We start from the raw sequence: 25,660 nt of genomic DNA, 5'->3' as shown, positions 1-25,660 counted from the left end.
ACACATATATGTGCATATGTATATGAATATATATATGCAGGTAGGTGGATAGATATATAATAGTTTCTGAATAATTTAAATACAGATTTTTTCTTTCTTCCTTGATTGTAAAAAAGAATTGGAAAATATGTGGAAAATAAACAACAATCATCCTCATTGCACCAACTAGGGATAACAACTGGTGATAACTGAACATTTATCCTTCCATCCTGAATCAATGTTCTTTCCTTCTTTTATTTTTTCTCTTCCCTCCTTACTTCATTTCTCTTCTGTTTTTTCATTCCTTTAAGTTTTCTTTCTTCCCTCAAGAAATACCCACATCTGTAGCCACAGCGATGCATACACCAGAAGTATGTACGTAATACAATACACACAGACACCTTGCACAGTGATCCACATGTTCCGTCTTCAAGCTGAAGTCAACCTTAGCTCCCATGCCCAAGAGCATCCCCCACTGCCTGCAAAATAACAGGAAACATGATGTGGGGAAAGCTCTTTCCAAAACCATTTTATGTGTCCACGTATACGTAAGCATAAGCAAATATAGTACCATTAGGCATAGGTTAGATTCTTGGAAGTTTATGTAAATAATGGACTACATCTGGCTTTTTTTGTTTTCTTTACTCAGAATCATGTGTCTAAGCTTTTATTTTTTTTTAGCTAATGCATAATACTTTGTTATATATTCATTCATAAATCATTCATTATCCTGTTAGTGGTATTTAGATAGTTTCTAATGTATCACTATCGTAATTAGCAAGCCTTGGACTTTGAAAAGGGGGGTACATCTCCATGCGCTTTACTTATGAGGAAAATGTGAGCAACACCTGCCCTTTAAGCTTGAGATATAGATGAATTGAGAGCATTTCTTGGAGGTATGTACCCTCAAGTTTAATGACCGGGCTCTGGGGTACACAATTTTTAACCTTCCCACGTATTTCAAATTGCTCTAGAAAGTGACCTTTATATGTGTGTATGTATGTTGTATGTATACAACATATAAACATTAAACATTATATAAATATATACATACATTATAGATATAAATTATATAAATAATGTTTATTTAATCTATATCTATATAATTATATATAATATACCATTATATATAACTATATGTAATATATAAATATATATAAACATTATATATAGATCTATATATAGAGCTATATATATCTATATAAGGGTACATCATATATAAATGATATGTGTATAATGTTTTGTTGTTGTTTTGTCAGTCTGCTGGGCATACAGGGTTATAGTATGGTTTTCTTTTTTCTTTTTGTTGTTTTTTTTTTTTTTTTGATACGGAGTCTCACTCTGTCCCTCAGGCTGGAACGCAGTGGCGCGCTCTCGGCTCACTGCAACCTTTGCCTCCCAGGTTCAAGCGATTCTCCTCCCTCAGCCCCCTGAGTAGCTGGGATTACAAGGTGCACGCCACCATGCCCGGCTAATTTTTGTATTTTTAGTAGAGACGGGGTTTCGCCATGTTGGTCAGGCTGGTCTCGAACTCCGGACCTTGTGATCCGCCTGCCTCAGCCCCACAAAGTGCTGGGATTACAGGCGTGAGCCACCGCACCCGGCCTTGCGTTGTGGTTTTCATCTGCATTTACCTGATTACCGTTGAGACTGGAAATCCTTCCCTATGTTTTCTGATGGTTCCCACGTCCCCCTTTGGTGATGCTAGGCCATCTCCTTTGCCTGTTTTACTACTATGCTAGTTTTCTTTACTGAATGATTTCTAGATAATCTTTTCATATTTTGTATACTCATTGCTTATTTGTTATACATGTTGCAAAATTGTTTCCTGGTATGTCAAATATAAACCATAAGAAACAATGAGTAAGTTGGGATACATAAAATTTTAGGAAGTGGCAGTCCAGAAAAAGGCATCGTAAACAAGTTTATAGACTTTGTTATAACTTGCTTTGTTAACAGAACGATCAGTCATCAACAACCCTGTGCATACCGATTTTTAAAACTTAAGCTGAGAATGAGCTGGTCAGAGGTAGTGGGGAGAGGAGAGATTGGGGATTGCAGATGTGGGAAGGACAGACACACGCAAACTGCAGCTCACGTGCCAGCCCTGCCAGCCAGCTGCAACACCATCGCCCATGTCACACACTGTTCATGTTTTCCAGGCTTTATCTGTTAGTTTGTTTAATCTCTGAAATGGGAATCACACCCTGTTTGTTTTTATGTGCAGTTGCTGAGGGATGAAATAATAGATGTGGAACCAAATTAAGCAAAAAATAGTAAAATCAAAGTAAAGCTATAAAAATCATTATTCAGTCTGCTACTAATTCTAGCTACTTGTGCAGAGACTCTGTGCCAGGCATTGCACTCAAGTGCCCCTTTACCCCATTTCTGACCAAAATCTTTACAACTTTAGAAAGTAGATAGAGTGGACATCCTCATTTCATAGATGGAGACTCTCCTGGAGATTTTGAATACTCTTCTGAGATCACAGAGCCAACAAATGGCAGTTAGGGTTTCCACTCACACAGCCTGTCTTCCAGGTCCATTTGCAAACCTCTCCCTGCCTAAGATAACAGACATCAAAGGGCTGGACAAGATGGAGCTATGGGGTGTTCATAACACAATAAGGATCACTATTATCTCCCTCAGAGTGTACATCACGGTCACAAACACAACCCCTCTTAATCCTAAATTCAGGCCAGGGGAGTGGATGCTCCTCACATTTTATAGGTGGGGGGATTCCACCTCAAAAGTATCAGGTGACTTGCTTAAGTTCCCTGCCTTGGGCAGCCAGGCTAGGACTCTGGCTCTGTGAACTCCATGGTTCTGCTGTCAGCCCTGAATAACAGTCCCTGAAACAGATACCCTCTGAGCTGTAAGGAACCCAGAGAGCATCTTATCCAGCCCCTCATTTACTCAACAGACAAGGATACGGAAGCTCAGAGGGAATAACGAACATGTCCAAAGATACAGAGCAAGATTAGATCCTTCTAACTCCAGTTCCAAACATCCAACAATGAGATTTCCACTGTATTTCTATTTGAGGTAGTGGGAGACTATATTTGAGTTAAAAGTCTCCTAAAAACAAGAGCCAACTTTAGCACATAGCCCCACTTCCCTGAAACTGCCTGTCCTAGCCTTTGAGTTAAACAAAATTGTTTTGGAGTCCAAGCTCCCCTATAGCCTCTCTGATGCTGTTTCCTCAGCTGTAACATGAGAAAAATGAGCACTCCCTCCACAGGGTTGTTGTGTGATTAAATGCTGTATCATATATGAAGTGCTTATAAAACTTCCTGGAGTACTGCCGGCTTTCAATAAATACTAGTCATCGTGAACATCATCACCACCATCTTCATCACATTATCATGGTGGTGGTGTCAGGTTTTGAAAACAGGAAGAGGATTAGCTTCCTGGTACTCTCCAAGGTACCCATTTGTATTATATGGTCTACCCCAAGCAGGGGATTGGAAATCAGACCTGAGTTTCCTTTGGACACATCCCCACCACGTACAACAACCTAGTGTAGCAGAAATGGTTGGTTCCCCACCTACATTCCCCTGAGTCCTCATCATTTCAGTGCATAACAGCTGTGCTGCCAACTGCCTGCACCTTTCCTTCTCTTGCCTGAGGGCTTTCCTTCTCTGCCAGAGACAGTGCTATCCATTATCAAGCAGGCATCAACACCCCTGAGAACAGCCCTCCGCCAAGGACTGGTGGCAGCTGGAGTATCAATACCCCAGCTCCCTCACCTCTTGGCACCCTAACTCTGAGTCACATATTCTTGATGGGCTCCAGAGTTCCCCAACCCATGTAAACTGCAGATGCTCACAGTGGTAACTCCCTTGATAACAGCCCTTTACTGGCTAACTTCCTTTCCCTAACTCACTTTCCAGCTCTGCTACCAGTGCTCTCAAATTAAATAAAGATGCTACTTCTTGAATAGACGTTTCTAGGTCTACTAAACTAGACTAAAACACTCAGGCCAGTGGCCTCAGCTCTCTGCACCTTCACTTTTTCATCTATAGACAGGAGACAGTGGACTCACATCTGTCAGAGCTACTGTGAGAATTGAGTGAGATCACTAGTATGTAAACACAGCATGTAACAATGCTTGGCACATGGGGAGTTCTCTGCTGGGTTAGAGGCAATAGAGAATAATGAAGAGTGTCCATGGGGGTATTACACCCATTGACTGTTCCATGCTGCATTTTTATGTTAAAACCAAGTATCAGGAAAATATACAAGAGAATCAATACATCTCTATCTCTTAGTAAATCTTCCAGAATCATCATCTGTGATACTTGTAGCCACATGGTTTGGGGCATCCTACGCATCCTGCACTGAAGCTTCATCTGTGACTGACACTGTGCTGTCATGGGCTCTGTTTCCCTTGGTCCCCACCACAGCTCTGTGAGTCCATCTCACAGAAAGGAAAACTGAGGTTCAGTTTTCCTGACTTGACCAGCTGATATGAGAAAAGTAGAGCGAGACTCAGACTGGGTCATGCTGAATTCAGCCTTCCAGCTATCTCTGCTCCCTAATAGGTTTCCACACTGCAGCCAGCAAAGGGTCTCTAAGCTGCTGATGGGTAGGACATGGAAGGAAGCTGGGATCCAGGGAGCCAAGCAGACCCATGCAGCAGTTCAACCCATAATTGCTGAGGGCAGAAACCTGAGCAGGACTTCCAGACAGGAGTGGGGGAGCACAGTGATGTCACAGTGGAGTCAGGAGGTAAAATCCCAGGATGTGGAGCAGGGAGGAAAGGGAGAGAAGGATTGAGTGGCTGGGGCGATGCTGGGATTTTAGGCAATCGGAAAGGGGCCCCTCTTGGCTCAGAGGACCTCTCACCCCACCTGAGAACGCCTCTGTCCCAGATCCCAAGCCAGCATGCTCTGTCCCTGGCCTGCCTCTTGCCTCCTTCTCCTTCCCTGTCCCTGCAGCCTTGCCAGGCAAGCCCAGCTGCTGCGAGTATGTTTGATAATGAAGAAAGCAGGGCTGTCTTTGAAAGTAGGCTTTGTTCAAAACCACAGTTTTTCATTCTGTCATTTTCTCTTGTTTCTGGGCTGGTGTCTCTACAGGAAATAAAACAGACGGATGAATGGTATTGTTATTGTTTCTGCTGAACAAAGTCAGTGGGGTGAGTGGCTATACTTCGAGGGGCACTTCACTGTGCAGGGGGACTCCTGAGGCAAACATGGGCCTGAGAAGGGACCGGGGGGGGGCAAGTCCAGGGCACTTCACATCAGTGTTTAATGCAATAAGTGTTCCCCCCTCCACTGACTGAGCTCAAGCTCCATTTGATAAACGCCCATCCATTCATCCACTCGTCCACCCAGCCATCGATTCTATGGCACTTTTATGAGTCAGGGACTGCTGTAGTGAAGGACAGAAGACAGGAGAGCCTTGCCCTCATGGTCTATGTTCTATTAGGGATGTTTAAAAAAGTGAGCTAAGAAACAGACACCATCATGCATTGTGGGAAGTGCTGTTAGGACCACGTTCAGAATGTACTAGAGTGACAGGGAGGACCTGGGTGTGGACAGGTGGCTGAGGAACCAGTGCAGGAGGGGTGGCAGGAGGAAACCAGTATAGCTGAGTGAAAGGGAGCAATGAGCATGGCAGACTAGGGGTGAGCTTGAACCATGTCCTGCAGGGCCTGGGGAGAGCGAGAGATTGTCCACAGCTCTGATACATTGGCAAGAGTTCAGCTTCGTGCTTGAGAAGGCAGCACTGCCTGGGATTTTGTCCTTGCTCTCAGAAGTCCTGGAGCCTGGAAGGAAGAGGGATATACAGATGTCTAATTATCCTGCAGTCTGCTGTGTCTGATGTTAGCTGTCTGTGCAATGTATTAGTCTGTTCTTATGCTGCTAATAAAGACATACCCAAGACTGGGTAATTTATAAAGGCAAGAGGTTTAATTGACTCAGTTCCACATGACTGGGGAGGCTTCACAATCATGGTGGAAGGTGAATGAGGAGCAAAGTCGCATCTTACACGGCAGCAGGCAAGAGAGCATGTGCAAGGGAGCTCCCATTTATAAAACCATCAGCTCTCATGGTTCACTACCATCAGGTCTCACTTATTCACTACCGTGAGAACAGTATGGGGGAAACTGCTCCCAAGATTCAAGTATCTCCACCTGGCCCCACCCTTGACACATGGGGATTATTACAATTCAAGGTGAGATTTGGGTGGGGACACAGCCAAACCATATCATGCAAGGTGCACATATGGCAGAGAAGAGGGCCTGATGGATTCTTGGCTATAGAGGGAGGTGTATCAGTTACACCTGTGGCTGTGTAACAAGTTATCCCATTTCCCCAGCAAAAGCAGGTTAAAACAACACACATGTACTGTCTTATAGATTCTGTGGATCAGGAATCTGAGAGTGGCTTAGCTGAGTGGTTCACTCAGGGTCTTTCACTGTGCTGCCCTCAAGCTGCTGTCATCTCAAAGCTCAAATAAGGCTGAAAAGCCGCCTCCAAGCTCACTAGGGGGCTGTTGGAAGCTTCTTATGAGCTGTTGAATGGAGGACCTCAGTTCCTTGCTAGTTAATGTTTGCAGCCACCCTAATTCCTTTCCACCTGTGCCTGTCCACTGAGTAGCTCACAACATGCTAGCTTCTGTGCCCCATGGTGAGTGATGAGAGAGAGAGGGACAAACAGGAAGAGAAGAACACACTCAAGACATCAGCCAATCTTCTTATGACCTGATCTCGGAAGTGACATGCCATCACTTCACACCAGGGGAGGGGAATTAAGTTCCCAATCTGTGGACGTATTTGAAAAAACAGCCGCAAAAGGGGATGCCTGGGTATGGATCTGGGTGGTGACTGGGAGATTTCTCATTGCTCAAGGGCTTTCCTAGAATGGGCACCACGTGCCAAGGTGTGAATGTGCAGGTGTGGTTTGTCGTGCAGTTAGATGCTGCAGAGTTCAAGTGCAGAGTGAAGAGAGGGACACCTGGGGAACCAGGCAGAGTCAGGCCCTGGGAGGTGGGGTGTCCTAGAAAGGACCTGGGCTTTGTCTGTAGACTCTGTGTGTGTGAATGTGTTCAAGCATGTGGATGTTTTAGCACCACAGTCCCTTTAAATTTTAGTTTTTTTGTGTGTTATGTCTTTAAGTTTAAGGGGCTGTCATATTAAAGGTAGTGATAGAAGTAAGTTTTTATTTTAAAAATTCACTGAAACAACTGTGGAAATGACTGGAGAGGCTGAAAATAGGGCTACGTGGAACCTGGAGGCCTTTGCAATGGCATCATTAAGGGTCTTGTTCAATGCAGTGCTGGTGACATGGAGAGAGGATGATGGTGTGCCCTGTGTGCAGAGTGGAGGGCAGAGGCCATAGCACCTTCAGTGTAGAAAGAAACACTGGACTTTAACATGTGTCCTGAAGCCCCTTGCAAGGCGGGGGCTCTCCCTTATAGAAGGAAGGGGTTGTATTAGTTTGTTCTCACACTGCTAATAAAGACATACCCACGACTGGGTAATTTATAAAGGAAGGAGATTTAATTGACTCATGGTTCCATATGGCTGGGGAAGCCTCACAATCATGGCAGAAGAGCAAGAGACATCTTACTTGGTGGCAGTCAAGAGAGAATGAGAGCCAAGCAAAAGGGGGAACCCCTTATTAAACCATCAGCTCTCATGACACTTATTCACTACCATGAGAACAGTATGGGGGAAACCCTCTCCATGATTCAATTGTCTCCCACCGGGTCCTTCCTGAAACACATGGGAATTATGGGAGCTACAATTCAAGATGAGATTTGGGTGGGGACACAGCCAAGCCAGATCAGGGGTGTGAGCGAATGATGCTTAGCTCCTTGTGAAAATCCAGGGTGGAGCCCAGGGTAGGAGTGGCCCAGTGGTGGGTTCAGGAAGACCACGAAAAGGAAGTGGAACCAGATACCAGGGCAGAGCCTGTCTGTAACCATGGAGGTTTCTGGGTTCCAAAGTCCCTAAAACTTATCCTCTCTCCTTTTTCCTTTCCAGTTTGACCTACAGCGGATTGTGATCTATTGTGACTCGAGACATGCAGAACTGGAGACTTGTTGTGATATCCCCTCGGGTCCGGTGAGCAGACTCACACAGGGAGGATGGGAGGAAATGGGTGTGTGGCCTCCAGAGGGAAGGGGAGTCCAGAGCTTAGGGATGGGTGGTCGGGGGTCAGGGACACATCCACCATCAGAATATGGCCTGAGGGGGAGCTTATGGTGTGGGTTGGGGGAGCCAAGCCATGCAGGTTCCTCTGGGGCTATTGTCATTTGTGCCTTAGTCAGTGTAACCCCAGTGCTGCTAGCTGAGTCATGAAGCCTTGCTCTAGGGGATGTGGGAGGCAGGGGCTGGGAGGTGTTTCTAGGGAGGGGATGACAGTCCGGGCCACCAGTGCCCAGAGGCCACAGTGCCCTGGGCTGGTCCGCAAGATGGGGAGGTCAGGACATGGATGGCCCAAGAGACCAGGGTTTGCCCCTTCAACCCCTCTGTGCGGGCTCTGCTCTATTCTCAGACCTCAGTCCCTGCCCTGTTTTAGGCCTCTCCCTTTCCAACCCTCTTTGCCAGGTCCTGGTCACAAGGCTTGCTTGAAAGACGGGAATAATAATGGAGGCTACTTTCCGGGCTGCAGGGTGAGATCCATGCAATGCCTGGTTAACCTCATCCCCAGGACCCAGTTCCAACTCAGCTAGTGCACCCGGCTCAGGGCTCCTGTGGTGTGCAGGTAGACAGCAGGTGCTGGGAATGTGGAGCCAGATGGACCTGGTTGTGGAGTTAGAGGGTGAGGGAAGAAGAGAATGGGATGAAGAAGGAAAAGGAGGAGGTGAGAATAAGGACAGCAAGAAATGTTGAGCACTTGTGAGGTGCGAGACCGTGGGCAGTTCCCCCAGGTTGCTGAGCCAGCCAGTGAAATGGCTGAGTCTGGGCTGGCCAGGCCTTCTGCCCCAAGGTCTCGGGAGAGACATCCTTAGCGTTTTCTCAACCTTTGCCTGCCTGGTTCCGAGGAAGCACCCGACACTGTACTTCTGCCAGGGAGTGCCTGCTGAGTGAAGAACCAGGTTCTGACCTCCTGGGCTTTCCTTCCAGTGCCAGGTGACTGTGGTGACAGAGCCTCCACCTCCACCCCCACCCCAGCGGCCTCCCACCCCAGGCAGTGAACAGATTGGGTTTTTGAAGACCATCAACTGCTCCTGCCCAGCTGGAGAGAAGGTATTGTCTGCAGTCCACCCTCAGCCCCAGTCCACCCCTGGGTGGTGCAGTGGGAGTTTCCCATCATGCACGTGACCTGCCAGGGCAGGGGGGCACTGGGAGGCCCATGGCTGTCAGCTCTCAGCACCCTGTGTTATGCCTTGGAGCTCTTGCTTCTTGATTTTTGTGCACACTGGAAGGGGAGATCTGCACACCAGGCCCTGATGAACGCTTTCTAGAAGTAGAATGTACATTCCCCAGGCTTCCCAGGTTACTCCTTTATGATCTCCACTTGGGGTGACTGAATCGAATGAGATGCTGTTTGAGAATAAGACTCAGAAGAAGACAGTGAGTGAGAATTTCTGTGTGCTTTGCAAGAGCACACCCTCATTCCTCTCTTCTCAGTGTTTTCTTTGATTAGCCATTCACTATCATTCATACATATAGATACACATATATATATGTGTGTATATATGTGTGTGTATGTATATGTGTATATATAAGTGTGTGTGTGTATATATACACACATATATAGTTTTAGTTTTATCTATGTGTTTCTATTTTTAAAAAGTGGTGCATTTCTGTGAACACCACCATGACTGTCCTCGAATGGACTGAGACTAGAATAAATATCTCACGGTATGCCCAGGGCTGTGATTTGTTTTGTTTTTCTGTAGACGGTCACCCTTGATAAGGGGAAAAAAAGTTCTTCTGCATTTGAGGAGAAGGAACAGAAAGATTTACAAAAGGCGGACGCCAAGTAGCACTGTGCTGGGGAAAGCCTCCGTGAAGTTCTGCTGAGCCAGTGGCCCCTGGGTCCTGCATCTCCCACACTGGGCTGTACTGTCCCCCTCTATCTGTTCCTCTCAGCTCAGTCCCTGCATGTGGGAGGTGCTTGGTGACTCTGCCGGGGACAACAGACGCGTAGACAAAAAGACGAGATGATGGTGGGAGTTAACTGGAGTGGGCCTGCTCTGGGTATTGCAGCAGCAGTCTTCTCTTCAGAAGCCTATCCTGGTAGACCGACTCGCTTCCTTCCCCTCTCTCCTCGTCTCCGTTCTCCTTCACACTCTGCCTTCCTTCTTTTTGTGCTACCCAGAAAACCAAACCCTGGGGTACAGGGAGCCCTCAGGGAGTTCTCAGTTAAGTCAGGCATCAAACTCTGGCCTCCCTTGCTGGAGGCCCAAGCTGGAAGCCTGCTGTGAGCTGAGGCTCTTTCTGGTTAGAGGGTGACCTTAAGATCCCCTCAGCCTGGGACCCGTGTAAGGGATGAGAGGGGGTGGAGGCAGGAGCCAGGGCTGGTGCACACCGTGCCAGGCAGCAGCTCCTCCACCCACCCCTGGCAGGCTAAAGTCCACCACAGTCAGGCTGTGGATCTGTTTTTTACATGTCAATGAAATAACAGAAGCAGCTGTTGAAATCCAAATCCATTGGAATCCTGTTTAAAGCAATGAGCAGGATGAGTGATGGCATGGTGAGGTTTTGGTCACAAGCCAGTGTGCACACAGATGGACTGTGCCAGGAGCGATGCCAGACCCAATGCCTGCTCTTCTTTCAAGAAGTCCTAAGGAATTCTTTTCTGCACGCATTTTGAATCTGTGTCATTTCCCTCTTCCCTCCCTCATGTCCTCTCCTTCCTTCCTCCTTCCCTCCTTCTCTTTCCTCCTCCTTTCCTTATTCTCCATCCATCCATTCAATAGTTATGCATTTAGCACCTGCTATTTCCATGACAGCATCTTCCTTTTCCTCCCTGTACTTCTATTTATTATAACAATTATCACACTAGATTGAAAATGTCTCCTTATCGTTACTTCCATAAAATCATAAGTTCCGGATAGGAGAGATTGGATCTTTCCATGTCTGTATTTTCAGCTACTAATATATAGCCTGGCACAGAGAAAGCCAATAAATAAGAGATGAGTTGATATATAAGTCAATCAGGGTATGAAGACATGGATGGACAGAGAGGTGGATGGATAAATGGGAGGGAGGGATAAAGAAATATACCCTCTTACTTTGGGAGGCCAAGACGGGCAGATCATGAGGTCAGGAGTTTGAGACCAGCATGGCCAACATGGTGAAACCCCATCTCTACTAAAATACAAAAAATAGCCAGGCGTGGTGGTGTGCGCCTGTAATCCCAGCTACTCAGGAGGCTGAGGCAGGAGAATCTCTTGAACCCGGGAGGCGGAGGTTGCAGTGAGCCAAGATCACACCCTTGCACTCCAGCCATGGCAATAGAGTGAGACTCCATCTCAAAAAAAAAAAAAAAAAAAAAAAAAAAAAGAAATACACCCTCCCTTCCTTTAGGCGGGGCAAGGTCTGGCTGTTGCCCTTACATATTTTCAGCCCCATGCCTAGGGTGGCATGACTCAATGATGACTTAATCACTCCTTCATTCCTTCTTCTAATGTCTAACCATAGACATTAAGCACCTGCTATGTGCTGTGTACTGTGCTGTACACTGAGGTTTTAAGACAAATAGAATGTGGTCCTCAAAAATTCTGTAGTCTACACTCTGGTTAGGGAACCAGGAGCTCTGAGGCCTGGCTGGGCCCCAAGGAGCTCATAGCAGGCCTACTAGAGAACCTCCCAAGCACAGGTGGCTGAGAAGGGAGCCTGCTGCTTCCCTCCCCACAAAATAGCCCCGTGGAGTGGAAGAACTTCACAATGACCTCATGAAGCAGGTGTCATTTCTGTCTCTTCCATCTTCATTTCAATTAAAAAAAATACAACACACGGGGCCTAGGAAGTCTGAATGTTTTCTCCTAGGAGGCAGAGCTGTGGCCACAGATGGACATTGTTTTCAGTGGTTTAAATCTTCTATTGGAGTTGGAAAAACATTTTCATTATTCAGCTAGGTCAACATGATGCCTGGTGTTGCATCTCTATAAGCAAACATCATGGGGAGCGTGAACTGTGTACCAGGAGCTCTTGTGGGCGCTAGGTGAGGAGAAACACACAAAAAATTATTTATCTTCATTTGCCTGAGCAAACAACATCTGTGAATGCATTTGAAAGTGTATGTTCCTGAGTTGGCCAAGTGTGCAACTTTTGGCAGAGTGTAGATTGCCTTTAGCACGAAGTGCACACATAAATGGATGTACTGCTGCCTTTTATTTAATGTGGTGATATTTATATCTGTAAAATTATATCAATCGTGTTGCATTTGTTTTCAGCATGGCGACATTTACATGTATCCACCACGTACAGATTACATTTATAAATCCAGTAAGGTGATCTTTACACATTGTTAAATTGAAACAAAGTTCACATTTAGAAATAGCTTACATATATGTCTTCTTTTGTATTTTAGTGAACAATAACTATATGAACCTCTAGCAGTCAACATAATTTTCTTTTTAATTGAAGTGATGATATATTCAGGTAAAAATAGCTAGTGAATACCACTTTGGGTTTTTTAATGTATTTACGTATTTAGTTTGGATATTGACAAACTATATAATTGCATATATTTATGGGGTACAAAGTGATGTCATAATACATGTATACAATGTGGAATGATTGAAATTAGCTAATTATCATATCCGTCACCTCAAATCCTTACCATTCATTATTCCTGCTCTTTGAGACATGTAGTCTTTGACAACATGTGTGTATTCCTCCCACTCCATAGCCCCTGGTAGCCACCACTCTGCCTTCTGCTTCTCCGTGTTTCATGCTTTTACTTATACAAGTAAGCCGAAACGTGGCATTTGTCTTTCTGTGGCTCAGTTTGCTTGTTTCTATCTTGTGTCCACTGGTAGCTGCATCTGGAGGCTGTGTCAAAGCTTCCCGTATAGGTTTGCAGTTCGAGAGCAGGGACTTTCAGCACAGTCAACCAATTTCCTTGCCCAACTCATTGGTTGGCACTGGGCTTACTAAGCCATTGGCTTCTAAGCATGTGAGGTGGATAAGCATCCAGTGATGAGAGAAGGGGAAAATTGAAATAGAAACTTACTTTTTTTTGTCTTTCTTCTTTTAGGGTGAAATGGGATTTGCTGGCCCCATAGGGCTCCCTGGTCCAAAGGTCAGTACAGGCGTGGCAGTGGTGTAGTTTAGAACCTCACTAGTCCTCTGTTTTGCTCTCTGTGTAAGACAAAAGATGGTATGTGGGGATGCTGTCTTGCCAACATTTTTCCTCAGAGCTTGTTAAATTAAAAGGATAAGAGCAAGTGGCATTAAGTCTGAAACCTGGGAGCCTCTTAACTGCCCAGGACCTCCAGTTCTCAGTCTGCAAATATTAGCAAGAAAGGGTGAGATTCCCAGAGCCCTGGCTCAGGTCTCATTTGCTCCAATAGGCTCAACTCTCTCCATGGTCAATTCACTTTGCAGCAATTGGTTGAAGCTGCTGTATTCCAGAAACTTTTAGGGGTTGGGCTTTTAAGATTTATTAAATTGCATGACCCTTTAAACACACAATTTCCAGATTCACTAATTGCACCAAGCCAGGTAGGGCCTCTCTGCCCTCAGTCACTGAGTGGTCTCCTTCCTCTCTATCGCTTCCCAGGGTTATACTATTTATCAAGGCAGAGTGGAGAGTTCACCATCATCCCGTGTTTGAAAGAGGAACTGAGTGTGCTGATGAAAATCACTGGAAACTGCTGGGCCTCTCCCCTCCCCTCCCTTTCTTTCCCTTCTCTCCCCAGCCTCTGCCTTTCTTTATGTGTCACTGTATCTCTCTGTCTCTATCTCTCACTGTCTGTATCTCTTTTCATCTTGCTCTTCCTTCCACTCTGTTCTCCCCCCTATTTCTCCTCCTGCATTTCTTAGTTTGAATTAATACATTCAGCATATCATTAGTGAAACTTGCTAAGGGCCAGGCACTGAGGTCAATGATAGGGTTAGAGGATGGTTTAGGCAGGACCTGACCCTCACAAGCCTGAGTCTCATGGTATAGACAGACCAGGGAGTATATGGAATCTCTTTCTTTTTGCCCACTTCTTTCCCATCTTCCATCCTCCTCTACTGAATTGCAGTGACAATGACTGTGCACCTGCTGTGTGTCAGGCTTGAGCTGGGAGCCTACTTATGCCTCAGACAGCAGGTGCTGTGGGGTAAGGATTGCCGTTCCAGTGCCCGCTGTTGTGAGCTCAGGGCTGTGCACATTGCAGGTGGTCCATACTTGTTGAATGAGTGATATCAAACCCTAACCCAACCCTGCGTGAGAGGCAGCATCAGTCCCATTCTCCAGATGAGAAATCAAAAGTCAGAATGGTGAAATGACTCGCCTGAGCAATGCTTTCTTCCTGTCCACCTTTGCTGGGCACTCTTCCCTTCCTATGTGTCCCTCCTCACTTCCTCTCTTGCCTTGTCTGTTTCTCCTCTCCTCTCCCTTTTCTCTTTCTCTTTTCTCTCCCTCCTGACTGTAAATACTTCCTTGGCCTCCCTCCCTCATCTCACACCCTTCTCCGCTATGCCCCCACACTGCTAGGATGTGACACCACGGACACACACACAAACCATCACACACACACACACATGCATCAAGCACACCACACATATATACACACACACCATCACACACACACACCACACATACAGACATACCATCACACACCGTTACTTACACCATCACACACACACACCATCACACACACACTATCACAGACACACCACACACCATTACCTCCACCATCACACACACACCACCACACACCATTACCTCTACCACCACACACCATTACCTACACCATCACACACAATTACACACCACCACACACCATTACCTACACCATCACACACACACACACCATCACACAGATATCATCACACATACACCATCACACTTACCTACACCACACACACACCATCACACACACCATCACACACCATTACCTACACCACCACACACACACCGCCACACACCATTACCTACACCATCACACACACCATCACACACTATTACCTACACCACACACACATCACACACACACTATCACACACCATTACCTACACCATCACATACACACCATCACACACCATTACCTACACCATCACACACACACCATCACACACCATTACCTACACCATCACACACACACCATCACACACCATTACCTACACCATCACTGGAAACTGCTGGGCCTCTCCCCTCCCCTCCCTTTCTTTCCCTTCTCTCCCCAGCCTCTGCCTTTCTTTATGTGTCACTGTATCTCTCTGTCTCTATCTCTCACTGTCTGTATCTCTTTTCATCTTGCTCTTCCTTCCACTCTGTTCTCCCCCCTATTTCTCCTCCTGCATTTCTCAGTTTGAATTAATACATTCAGCATACACCATCACACACACACCATCACACACAATCACACTATCACACATACACTGCATAATATACCATCACACACACAATCACACACCACACACACCCATCAAACACACCATCTCACACACACACTATCACACATACAGACACACACCATCACACATACACCATCACACACCGTCACCTACACCATCACACACACCATCACACACACCATAATACACTATGACACACAATCACCATCACACACACCATCAAACACACCATCTCACACACACCATCACACATACACACCATCACACACACCATCAAATACACCATCTCACAAACACACCATCACACACACACCATCAAACACACCATCTCACATACACACCGTCACACATATACACACACACCATCAAAAACACACACACTATCACACACACCATCACACATATACACACACACCATCTCTCACACACACACACACCCTATCACATATACACACACATCATCACCTACACCATCACACACACCATCACACACCATCCCACACCATTACAAAAACACATACACCATCACACATAGACACACATACCATAACACACCATCACACATACCACCACACACAGACCATCATACATATACACACACATCATCACACATACCATCACATGCCATCCCACATCATTACACACACACCATCACACACACCACACACCTTCCCACACCACCACACACACACTGTCACACACCATCACGCACACCATCACATGCCATCCCACATCATTACACACACACCATCACACACACACCACATACCTTCCCACACCACCACACACACACTGTCACACACCATCACACATACCATCACATGCCATCCCACATCACACACACACACCACACACCATCTCACACCACCACACACACTGTCACACACCATCACACATACCATCACACACCCACACACACCATCACACATACTATCACACACCCACACTAACACACACACCAAACACCATCACACATCCACACCATCACACACCATCACACATACACATGCATGCCCACATCATCAGACACCATCACATGCCATCACACACATACCATCACACACACGCACACACACACACGCACACACACACCCACCACACACACCACATATACACACACACCATCACATACACACACAGACATATGCACACACACACCCCACATCACACACACCCCATCACACATACACACACCATCACACACATGCACCTTACCACACACACCCATCTCACACACACACCTCTCATCACACACACACACCATCACACACACCCCTGCTGCCCCCTGAGCTCCTCTCCCCTGGTGAGTCCTCTCTTTGTGCTGACGGAGAGCAGCTCAGAGCGGCCCAGGTGCCAGCTGGTCACTGTTAGGAGGATGGCAGGGGTTTCTGCATCATTGAGCTCCTCTGAGAAGTGACCTCAGATTCTCGGCTGTGACAGGAGGGAAGACCAAAGCTACCTGGGGTTTCATAGGCCTCTCAGTAGAAGACATTTGTATGAAACAAGGGCTGTTTGGTAATGGCTGCCTCTGCTGTGCTTGAGCAGAGCAGGCCCCAGGCCCCACAAGGAGAGCGGAAACGATGGGAGCAGAGGAGCACTGAAAAGGGAAACTGATACAGCCACCTGGAGATGTGCCCAGCTCCCGCAGAGCTCACTTGCAATTGTGGTCCTATAGTGTCATCCATCACATTGTCCCAAACCATGGTTAGGACCCTAAGTCAAAGGCTGGGGTTCCTGGTGGTTCCGTGTCCCTACAGAGAGCTCGGGCTCTGTCCACATGCATAAGCTGAGTATGCTGGGTGCAAGGCCCAGTCGTGATGTGGGAATATAAAAGTGACTGACTGAGAGCCTGGTCCCCAGGACTCACAGGCCAGGGGGAAGGGAGGCAGGAAAGAGAGGAGTGGGATAGTATGAAGAGAGTCAGGATAGAGGGGCCCAGGAGCTGAGGCGCTGAGAGAAGAGTCCCCATTGCTACCTGGTAGGACTTCAGGACACCTTTCCGCTGATGGCCCTGACCAGCTGGGTCCAGTAGAATAGACAAGAACTGCCCAGGACCAAGGAGGCAGGGAAGGGCATCATAGCCAAAGGGAATAGCATAAGCAAAGTAGCCATGTGTTCTTAGAATATAAAAGATGAGATGGGAACAAGAGAGATAAAGTTCCAGACCAATAAAAAAGACAAAAGAGTAGAACTAAAGGCTCTGTTTCCTGTGCCTACACCTCTCTTGGATTGGCTCATGAGATGGCAGGAGATTTGGGCTCCGGTTCAACACTTGGCTTGTGATGAGTTTTTCCTCCTTTGCAGACACAATTTTTTCCTCTACCTGCTCTCTTTCTCCTCCTGGACAGGTATGAGGGCCCCAGGTGCACAGGGATGGACTTGTTATACAAACGGAATGCCCAGGGGACTCTGGTTGACACTTGAAAGTTTTCAAAGCACCTTTATGCTCTTAATCTTGTGTGCCTGCGTGAGGATGTGCCTGTTTATAGAAGAGAAGCGTGAGGCCCAAAGACCGTAAAGATGTGCTCATGTGAAGTGGCAGAGCTGCTGTTCACACCTGGAGCTTCCACTTTGCCTTCTGAGGCCCTGGTGGTGGGATCAGTGGTAGGCCATTCCCAAGGATGAATGTGCAATGCTTTGATGCAGTTGCTTTCCTCAAGAAGTCCCTGGTTCCTGCAATTGTGATGTTGGGGGATGACTTAGATGCTTCCTCCTCTCCAGGGGTGGGACACATGGCCTCATTGCAGAAATGGCAAAGATGAAATCAGCTGCTTCTAGGGAACTGGAGCAAGGTTGGCCATGAGGGTCCTGTCTGTGCAAGAGCCCTGTCAGTGAACCTAATCTGATGCTTGTCTCTGGTCTCAACCCCTCAGGGAGACACAGGAGCCACTGGGCCGGTTGGCGCTCCTGGACCTAAGGGAGAGAAAGGTGATGTGGTGAGTAGATAGCTGCCCTTCTGCATGGCTGAACCTCAGGGCTGGTGTGGGGGACCCAGGGCCCTCCGATCATGCAAATCAGCAAGTGTGGGCTGAATACCTGGCAGGGGCCAGGCACTACCCCCACACCACCCTCGGGATGAAGCCCTAGCTTCTCTCCATGGGCATAGAGGCCTGCTGGATATGGCCTTGGCGGACTCTCTAGCCTTGTCTCTTGCCACCCCATAACCAGAATTCTCTGCTTTGAATCATCACAGTTACTAACCCTCTAATTTGTCATTTTGTTGTGCCCTTCCTGACTCTGGCCATTACACAGGCTCTTTCCTGTGCCAAGAATAATGCTTCCTTCTCCCCACCCCTGTTTTCCCTTCACCACACCTTCCTGCTTGGCTCATGAGTTCTCATCATTCCTACTCAACTATGTCTAATTCTCCAGGACGTTGCTCCAAACCCCAGCTCTGTGTTCCCACAGCACCTCCTCCATCCCAGCGTTAGAGGACTCCAGGTGTCCTGACTGTAATTTATAGTCACAGCATTTCCAACACCTGGCCTGGCATGAATTATATTCATGAATCTTTCAGCTGATGAGGGAACACAATTAATGATGGCCGGGAAAGAATTGCAGAGACGAAGAAGTCACAGTTCAGGGTGGCCCTCAGGAGCTGAATGGCTGAGAAGTGGATTCTGGCTTCACTGAGATACTTAACCTTTCTATCCTTAATTTTCTCATCTGTACAATGGGGATAATAAAACAACCTATTCAGTAGCATTATGAAGATTAAATAAATTAATGCATGTAAATGGTTTAGAACAGTAGTGAGTGCAGTCAGTCGCTGTCCTGGTGGAAGCACGAACCCCTGCCCTCCTGCATGGAATCATGTAGCATCAATAGCACAAGTTTGGTGTCAAATGAGCCTTGGTCATTGTCCTTCGCTGCAGCCTTTATTAGCTGTGTGACCTTGGGCAGGTTTCTTTCTTTCTTTTTTTTTTTTGGAGACGAAGTCTTGCTCTTGTTGCCCAGGCTAGAGTACAGTGGCATGATCTTTGCTCACTGCAGCCTCCGCCTCCCAGGTTCAAGCGATTCTCCTGCCTCAGTCTCCCAAGTAGCTGGGATTACAGGTGTGTGCTACCACGCCAGCTAATTTTTATATTTTTAGTAGAGACGAGGTTTCACCATGTTGGCCAGGCTGGTCTCGAACTCCTGACCTCAGGTAATCCCCCTGCCTCGGCCTCTCAAAGTGCTGGGGTAAAGCCTCATTTACACATTAGCAAAATGAGGAGTATAACTACTTGGTTTACAAAATGCCTGGCCTATAGTGGGTGATCAGTGAATGACCGTTGTCTTTTTTGGTGTATGTGATTATAATTAGTTCCTTCTATGTTCTCAGTGCTCAGGGGGAAACCCAGGAAACAAGACAAGCCTCTTCCCTAGAAGAATTAGCCTGGCAAATGCAATTCCCTCAGCACCCCACACTGTCGCCCTCTCATGCTGTAGTGATGCCATCTACCCTTCTTGGCATGTGTATCATGTGGAGTCTAACATTTGCTCCATGCAACAGCTTTTGACATAGTCTCATGACGTCTCTAATGGGGATGACACTGGTTTCTCAGGCTTGGATGACTTGCCCTCAGTCACAGAGGCTGGATGTAGCAGAGACACAATTTGCACCTGCATCTGCTTTAATCTAGGTCTTGTGCTCACTTGGCTGTGCTTCACCTTCACTTACACATGCATATCTACCTCCTTTGTGTAGGTAGGAAGCACCTGTTGTGTGCAAAAAGACATGTAAATAAGGAGAGCTGGTCACATTTACCAGCCCTTACTGCACTGCTGGCTCTGCCTTACATGCTTCACAGGCTTGAGGCTCACCTAACTCTCACATCAGCTTAGTGAGGTGAGGCCTGGTGAAATGCCCACCTCACAGATGAGCAAACAAGCTCAGAGAAGGGTGGTAACTCATACACATGTAGTTTTTTAGGAACTCACTTGTCAGGCAGTAGGTGTAGGAAATGCCCAGCCCATTCCTCTCTCCTCCATGTCTGGGACAAGACCCACTCTAGCACATGTGCTGTCACTTGTAGCTGGGTTCAAAGGAAGGGAGATTGGGAGGACATTCTGAATTCAGAGAAACCACCAGAATCAGCCAGAGAACAAACATGGATGTACTCTGGAGCCCTGAACTCCGGGCAGTGTTCCATGGCATAATTATGATCATGATTGCCTGCCTGATGTCATCAGCAGCTCTATTGAGGCCAAATAGCCTGTGATTGAGGAAGCAGCACCAGCATCAGCAGCCTACATTCAAATTTTCGTTCCACAACCTACTAGCTTCAAGAACTGAAGAATTTGCTAGAACTTTCTGAGCTTCACTTTTCACATTTGTGAAACATACATAAAAATAATATCTGTAGGGGTTCTGCTTCTGAAATGGCAACAAGAGGAACTCTGTGAATCTACTCCCTCCAAAAAGATAATACCTGGTGAAATTCCAACACTTTTCACCTTCTGCATCTGGAGTTCCAGAGTCTAAATTCTTGGCGGATGCAGCTAAGGGATAGGGCTCGCTTCCTCTACCCAACCCCCATTCACAGGGTGGAGGTACAACCTCAGGCATGACAAGCCAAGAATGCTGGGATTCTGATCAGCCCTTTCCAAGCTCAGTCATAAGGTAGAGGCTCCCCAGTGAAGGATGCAAGTTGAAAAAAGCAGACACTACTGCACCTTCCCAGCCAGGGTACCATTCCAAGAGAAGAGGGCCATGGTCCCAGCTCCCAGCTCCCAGTTCTAGAGCAGGGATGCAGATATTTAGCCCAGGATACAATCCTTAAGAACAAAGAACTCTGAAGCTTTCCCCAAAGGCATGGACTTTGAAACAGAATGTGGAGAAGTATAAGTGTAAGGGTTCTCTAGAAACAAAGGAGATGTTGGCGATAAGAAATTAAGAGGAGCGTGGTACTCTATAGTAAACCATAACTTCACCATAGCTAGCTTATCAGAAAGAATCAGGGAGAAAACACCACAAAGAAGACTGCTCCTGGCATGAGCAAAAAACCTCAATGACTGCCCACAACAGCTACCCATGCAAAGGGGACCTGATTCAGTTTGATCAGACTATGGAGCAATGAAAGTCTATATAGCATTGTAGAAAATAGTAAAGGAATCAGTTGGAAGGTAATGGAACCTAAGAGCTAGATTGAATGTCAGCAGAGGCAGACAGTTTGACAGAGGAATCAAGAAAAGAAACATTCAAAATGAGCCTTGTTAAAACCATTGTCATCCTGGGGTGACTGTGTACAGGTCCAAGGCCATGTCCTCTGAAAATTGGCCTCAGAGTTGTAACACTGGGGAAAGGGAATAGACTTAATTAAAATAATCGAGCCAAGTCAGCGAGCAAATAAACAAGAAAACAACAAAAACAATTTTTGTAGGGGAAGTGTCTGTATCCAGGACTGCTATATTTTCTAAAATGTCCAATTTTCAACAAAAATTATGAGACATGCTAAGAAACAGAAAAATGTGACACATACACCCAAAAAGGCAGCAGACAACAGAAACTGCGTGAGAGAGGACACAAATATCGGATTTAACAGACAAAGCCTTCCAAGCAATCATTATAATTATGATCAAAGAACTAAAGGAAATTATTCTGATGTAAGCAAAAGAAGGCATAATGACAATATTTCATCAAATACAGAATATCAATAACGAGTTAGAAATTATAAAGAACTAAATATAAGTTCTGGAGTTTAAAATTATAATAAATGAAATTTAAAAACTAGAGAGGCTCAAAAGAAAGATCAGAATTCTTAAAGATAGATCAGTAGAGATGATGTAATCTGAAGAACGGAGAGAAAAAATAATGAAGAAAAATGGACAGAGTATTGGAGAAATGTAGGCGTTCATAAAGTGCACAAATCTGCACCTACTGGGAATTAAAGTAGAAGAGGAGAGAAAGGAGCAGAAAAGTATTCAAACAAATAATGGCGGAAGGCATCTCAGATTTTATGAAAAGCAGTAGTCTACATATTCAAGATGCTCGGTGAACCCCAATTAAGATAAACACAAAGAGCTACACTTACAAACATCATAGTAAAAATTCCAAAAACCAAAAAAAAATTGAAAGTAGCAAGAGAAACAAATGACTCATCATTTACAAGGAAACTCCAATAAGATTAACAACTGAGTCATCAGAAATGGTTGAGGCTAGAAGGCAGAGGGATGGCAAGCTATGTATAATAATACATTACAACCATGTATGGTTGGTGTTAACAAACACGCATGTAATATGCATAGCAATAGCATGAAAAAGGGGGAAGAAGGCATAGAGCTAAGAAGGAGTATGTTTCTATGTCTAACTGGAAGTAAGTTTTTATAAATCTACAGTAGACCCTATTAAGTTACGCATAAGATAAACTCTAGAGCACCCTCTAAGAAAATAACTCCAAAATATATAGTTAAAATATCATGAAAGTAGTATAAATGTTACCCTAAAAAGTACTCAATTCCAAAAAAGATCAGTAAAGGAGCAATAAAGGAACAAAAGTGGGACAGGAGACCTGTAGAAAACAAAAACTAATATGGCATATATAAATCTAATTATATTATAATATATGTGAATATACTGCATGAACCAACTAAAAAGCAGAAATGTTAAGACAGGTTATAATAACAAGATCAAACTATATCCCGTCTATAGAAGACATACTTTAGATTCAAAGATACAAATAGGTTGTATCTTTTGTATTCAAAGATACAAATAGATTTCAATAGGTTAAAAATAAAAGGATGGAAAATATACATCTTGAAAATAAAAAACATAGAAAGCTGGGGTGACTGTGCAGTATTAGACAAAATAGACTTTAAAACAAAAAAATCAATAAACAGAGACATTTCATAATGATAAAAAATTCATTCTCAAAAATATAGCCATTATAAACATATATGCACCTAACAAAGCCCCAGAATACATGAAGCAAAAACTGACAGAATTTAAAGGCGGAATGAAAAACTAATTAAAAATAATTAAAGACTTCAATACCTCCTTTTCAATAATGGGTAGAACAACTAGGAATGTGGAGAAATTGGAATCTTCATGGATTGCTTGCATAACTTGGTGCAGTTGCTTTGGAAAACAGTCTTGCAGCCCTTAGGTTAGAGACAGAGTTATCATATGACCCAGCAATTCAATTCTACTTTTAGGAATACACCCCTCAAAAATGCAAACATATGTTTACACAAAAACTTTCACAAAAATGTTTATAGCAGCATTATTTACAATAGCCAAAAGTAGAAAACCCAAATGTCTATCACCTGAAGAATAGGTAAACAAAATGTATGTCATATCCATACAATGTCATATCATTTTGCAATAAAACGAAGTACTTATACATGGTCCGACATGGATTAACCTTGGAAAGACTTTGCTGAGTGAAAGAAGCCAATCATAAAAGGCCACATATTATATGATTCCATTTATATAAAGAATGTACCGAATAGACAAATCTATAGAAACAGAAAATAGATTAATATTTTCCTAGAGCTGGAGTAGAGGAAGTATGGAGTCATTGCTAATAGATACGGGTTGTTTCTGAGGTGATAAAAATATTCTAAAGTTGCTTGTGGGGATTTTGTTGTACAACTTTATAAATACACTAAAAATCATTGAACTGTACATTTTAAGTAGGTAAATTATATGGTATGCAAATTATATTTCAGTGAAACTGTTATGGAAACAAAGAAGAGTAACTATAATATTGAGTTATTGGAAACATTAAGTGAGATGATACTCATGAGAATGCACACTCAGTTAACAATAGTCATCATTTCTTTTAGTGGCTACTAGGCAGAGCTGATGAGAAAATATCTAATCCTTTCAAATCTCAGGATGATGCTGCCATTTGCAATGTCATGCCATGGAGATGCTCTGTAGTGAATCTTTGCCTTCTTCTTTCATTTTTCTAGGGCATAGGACCTTTTGGCCGAGGGGAAAAGGGTGAAAAGGTAAGAATCTTCCTTTTATCACACTCCTTCAAGGGAATGGGACAGAGGACTTGGGTTTGGGGGAGCTGTATGCTACTATTATGTTGCCTGGAAACAATTAGAGTGGGGGAAAAGAAGTGTCCTGGGCTGTGTAACTGGCCTCAATGTGTGTCCTCTGTGACTTGGGTGGTTGAAGCGTGTACTGTACTCAGCAGAAAGATAGAAGGTGGAGGCAGAAAATGGTAAAATGGTGGTTGGAATATTGAGTGGGACACATATATCTTGGGGAATTCCGGGCATATTCTGTTGAAAATGTTGATGTTTGAACTATACCTGAGAAGTGGAAATCTGGGGGCAGGTTCTGCCAGGTAAAGTAAAGGACATCAGAAGAATTTGTGGGAAAAATAAAGATGTTCTCCACAGCTATGCATGTTGCACCTTCTTTTACCTGCAGTAAAACATGCACAGGCTTGACTGATCTGGGAAATATGGGATTCCTCCTAAAGAAGAAATTCTTCTTAAGAGGTTAGCCTATAAGGATAAATAAAAAGCAGAGAGCCACTAAAAATGCTATTTTCCACTCATACCAGCTATTTAAAAAACAAAAGGAAAAAAGAAACAAAAAAATTGTCATCTTCCTGGAGAGGCAGCCACGAGACTTTACAGTGCAAATGCATGTTGATACTTTCACTGGAGTCCAGGCACTTGTGGACTCAAAATGTAGTGCTGTTGGATCCGGAGAGGTCATTCATTGCTCAGAGGGGGTCACGTTAGTCCCTTGCATAGGGCTGGTTATGTAACACATGTAACACTCCATTAAGTTACAGTAGAAACAGGAAACAGCTTTCATGTGGCCAGCTCATTCTCTCCCTGTAGGCACTCTTACACATCTAGTTCTGCTCTAAGGAGATAAATCAAGGATATGCACAAGTACATATCCATGTGTACTTTATAAATGAGACTAGAAATGACACAATGCTGTGTAGTGGGCAAAATGCATTATTGTACACCTCAATAATGCAAGTTATTTGATGATGCAAAATGACATTTAGGAGAAGAACTAATGACCTAGAAAATGCAGTCAATACTCTGTTCATTTTTAAGCATGTTGCAAAATGTATATACAATATGACACCAGCTGTGTGTGCATGCGTGTGTGTGTGTGTGTGTGTGTGACTGAAACGGGGGGGGGACAGAGAAATTAACGATGGAGACAAATCCCTATTATTAACCACTGGTTGTCTGTGGGTGAAAAAGTTATGAGGACATTTATTTTCTCCCTCATAT

The 25,660-nt window shown here is 44.9% G+C and overlaps 1 protein-coding gene across 1 annotated transcript in view; it reads left to right on the top strand.

The window, feature by feature from the left end:
- COL22A1 (collagen type XXII alpha 1 chain) overlaps positions 1–25,660 on the top strand; it is a 297,548-nt gene that overhangs the window by 60,489 nt on the left and 211,399 nt on the right. Inside the window, exons 7-11 of the mRNA XM_025394525.1 lie at positions 7,973–8,053; positions 9,059–9,181; positions 13,146–13,190; positions 18,331–18,393; positions 24,356–24,394. Coding sequence (XP_025250310.1) covers positions 7,973–8,053; positions 9,059–9,181; positions 13,146–13,190; positions 18,331–18,393; positions 24,356–24,394 — 351 coding nt within the window. The remainder of the gene's footprint in view (positions 1–7,972; positions 8,054–9,058; positions 9,182–13,145; positions 13,191–18,330; positions 18,394–24,355; positions 24,395–25,660) is intronic.

The sequence above is a fragment of the Theropithecus gelada genome, chromosome 8, assembly GCF_003255815.1.
Source record: "Theropithecus gelada isolate Dixy chromosome 8, Tgel_1.0, whole genome shotgun sequence".
Classification (NCBI taxonomy): Eukaryota; Metazoa; Chordata; class Mammalia; order Primates; family Cercopithecidae; genus Theropithecus; species Theropithecus gelada.
Note: the sequence above shows the minus strand (reverse complement) of the source record. Positions and strands in the feature narration are given on the sequence as shown.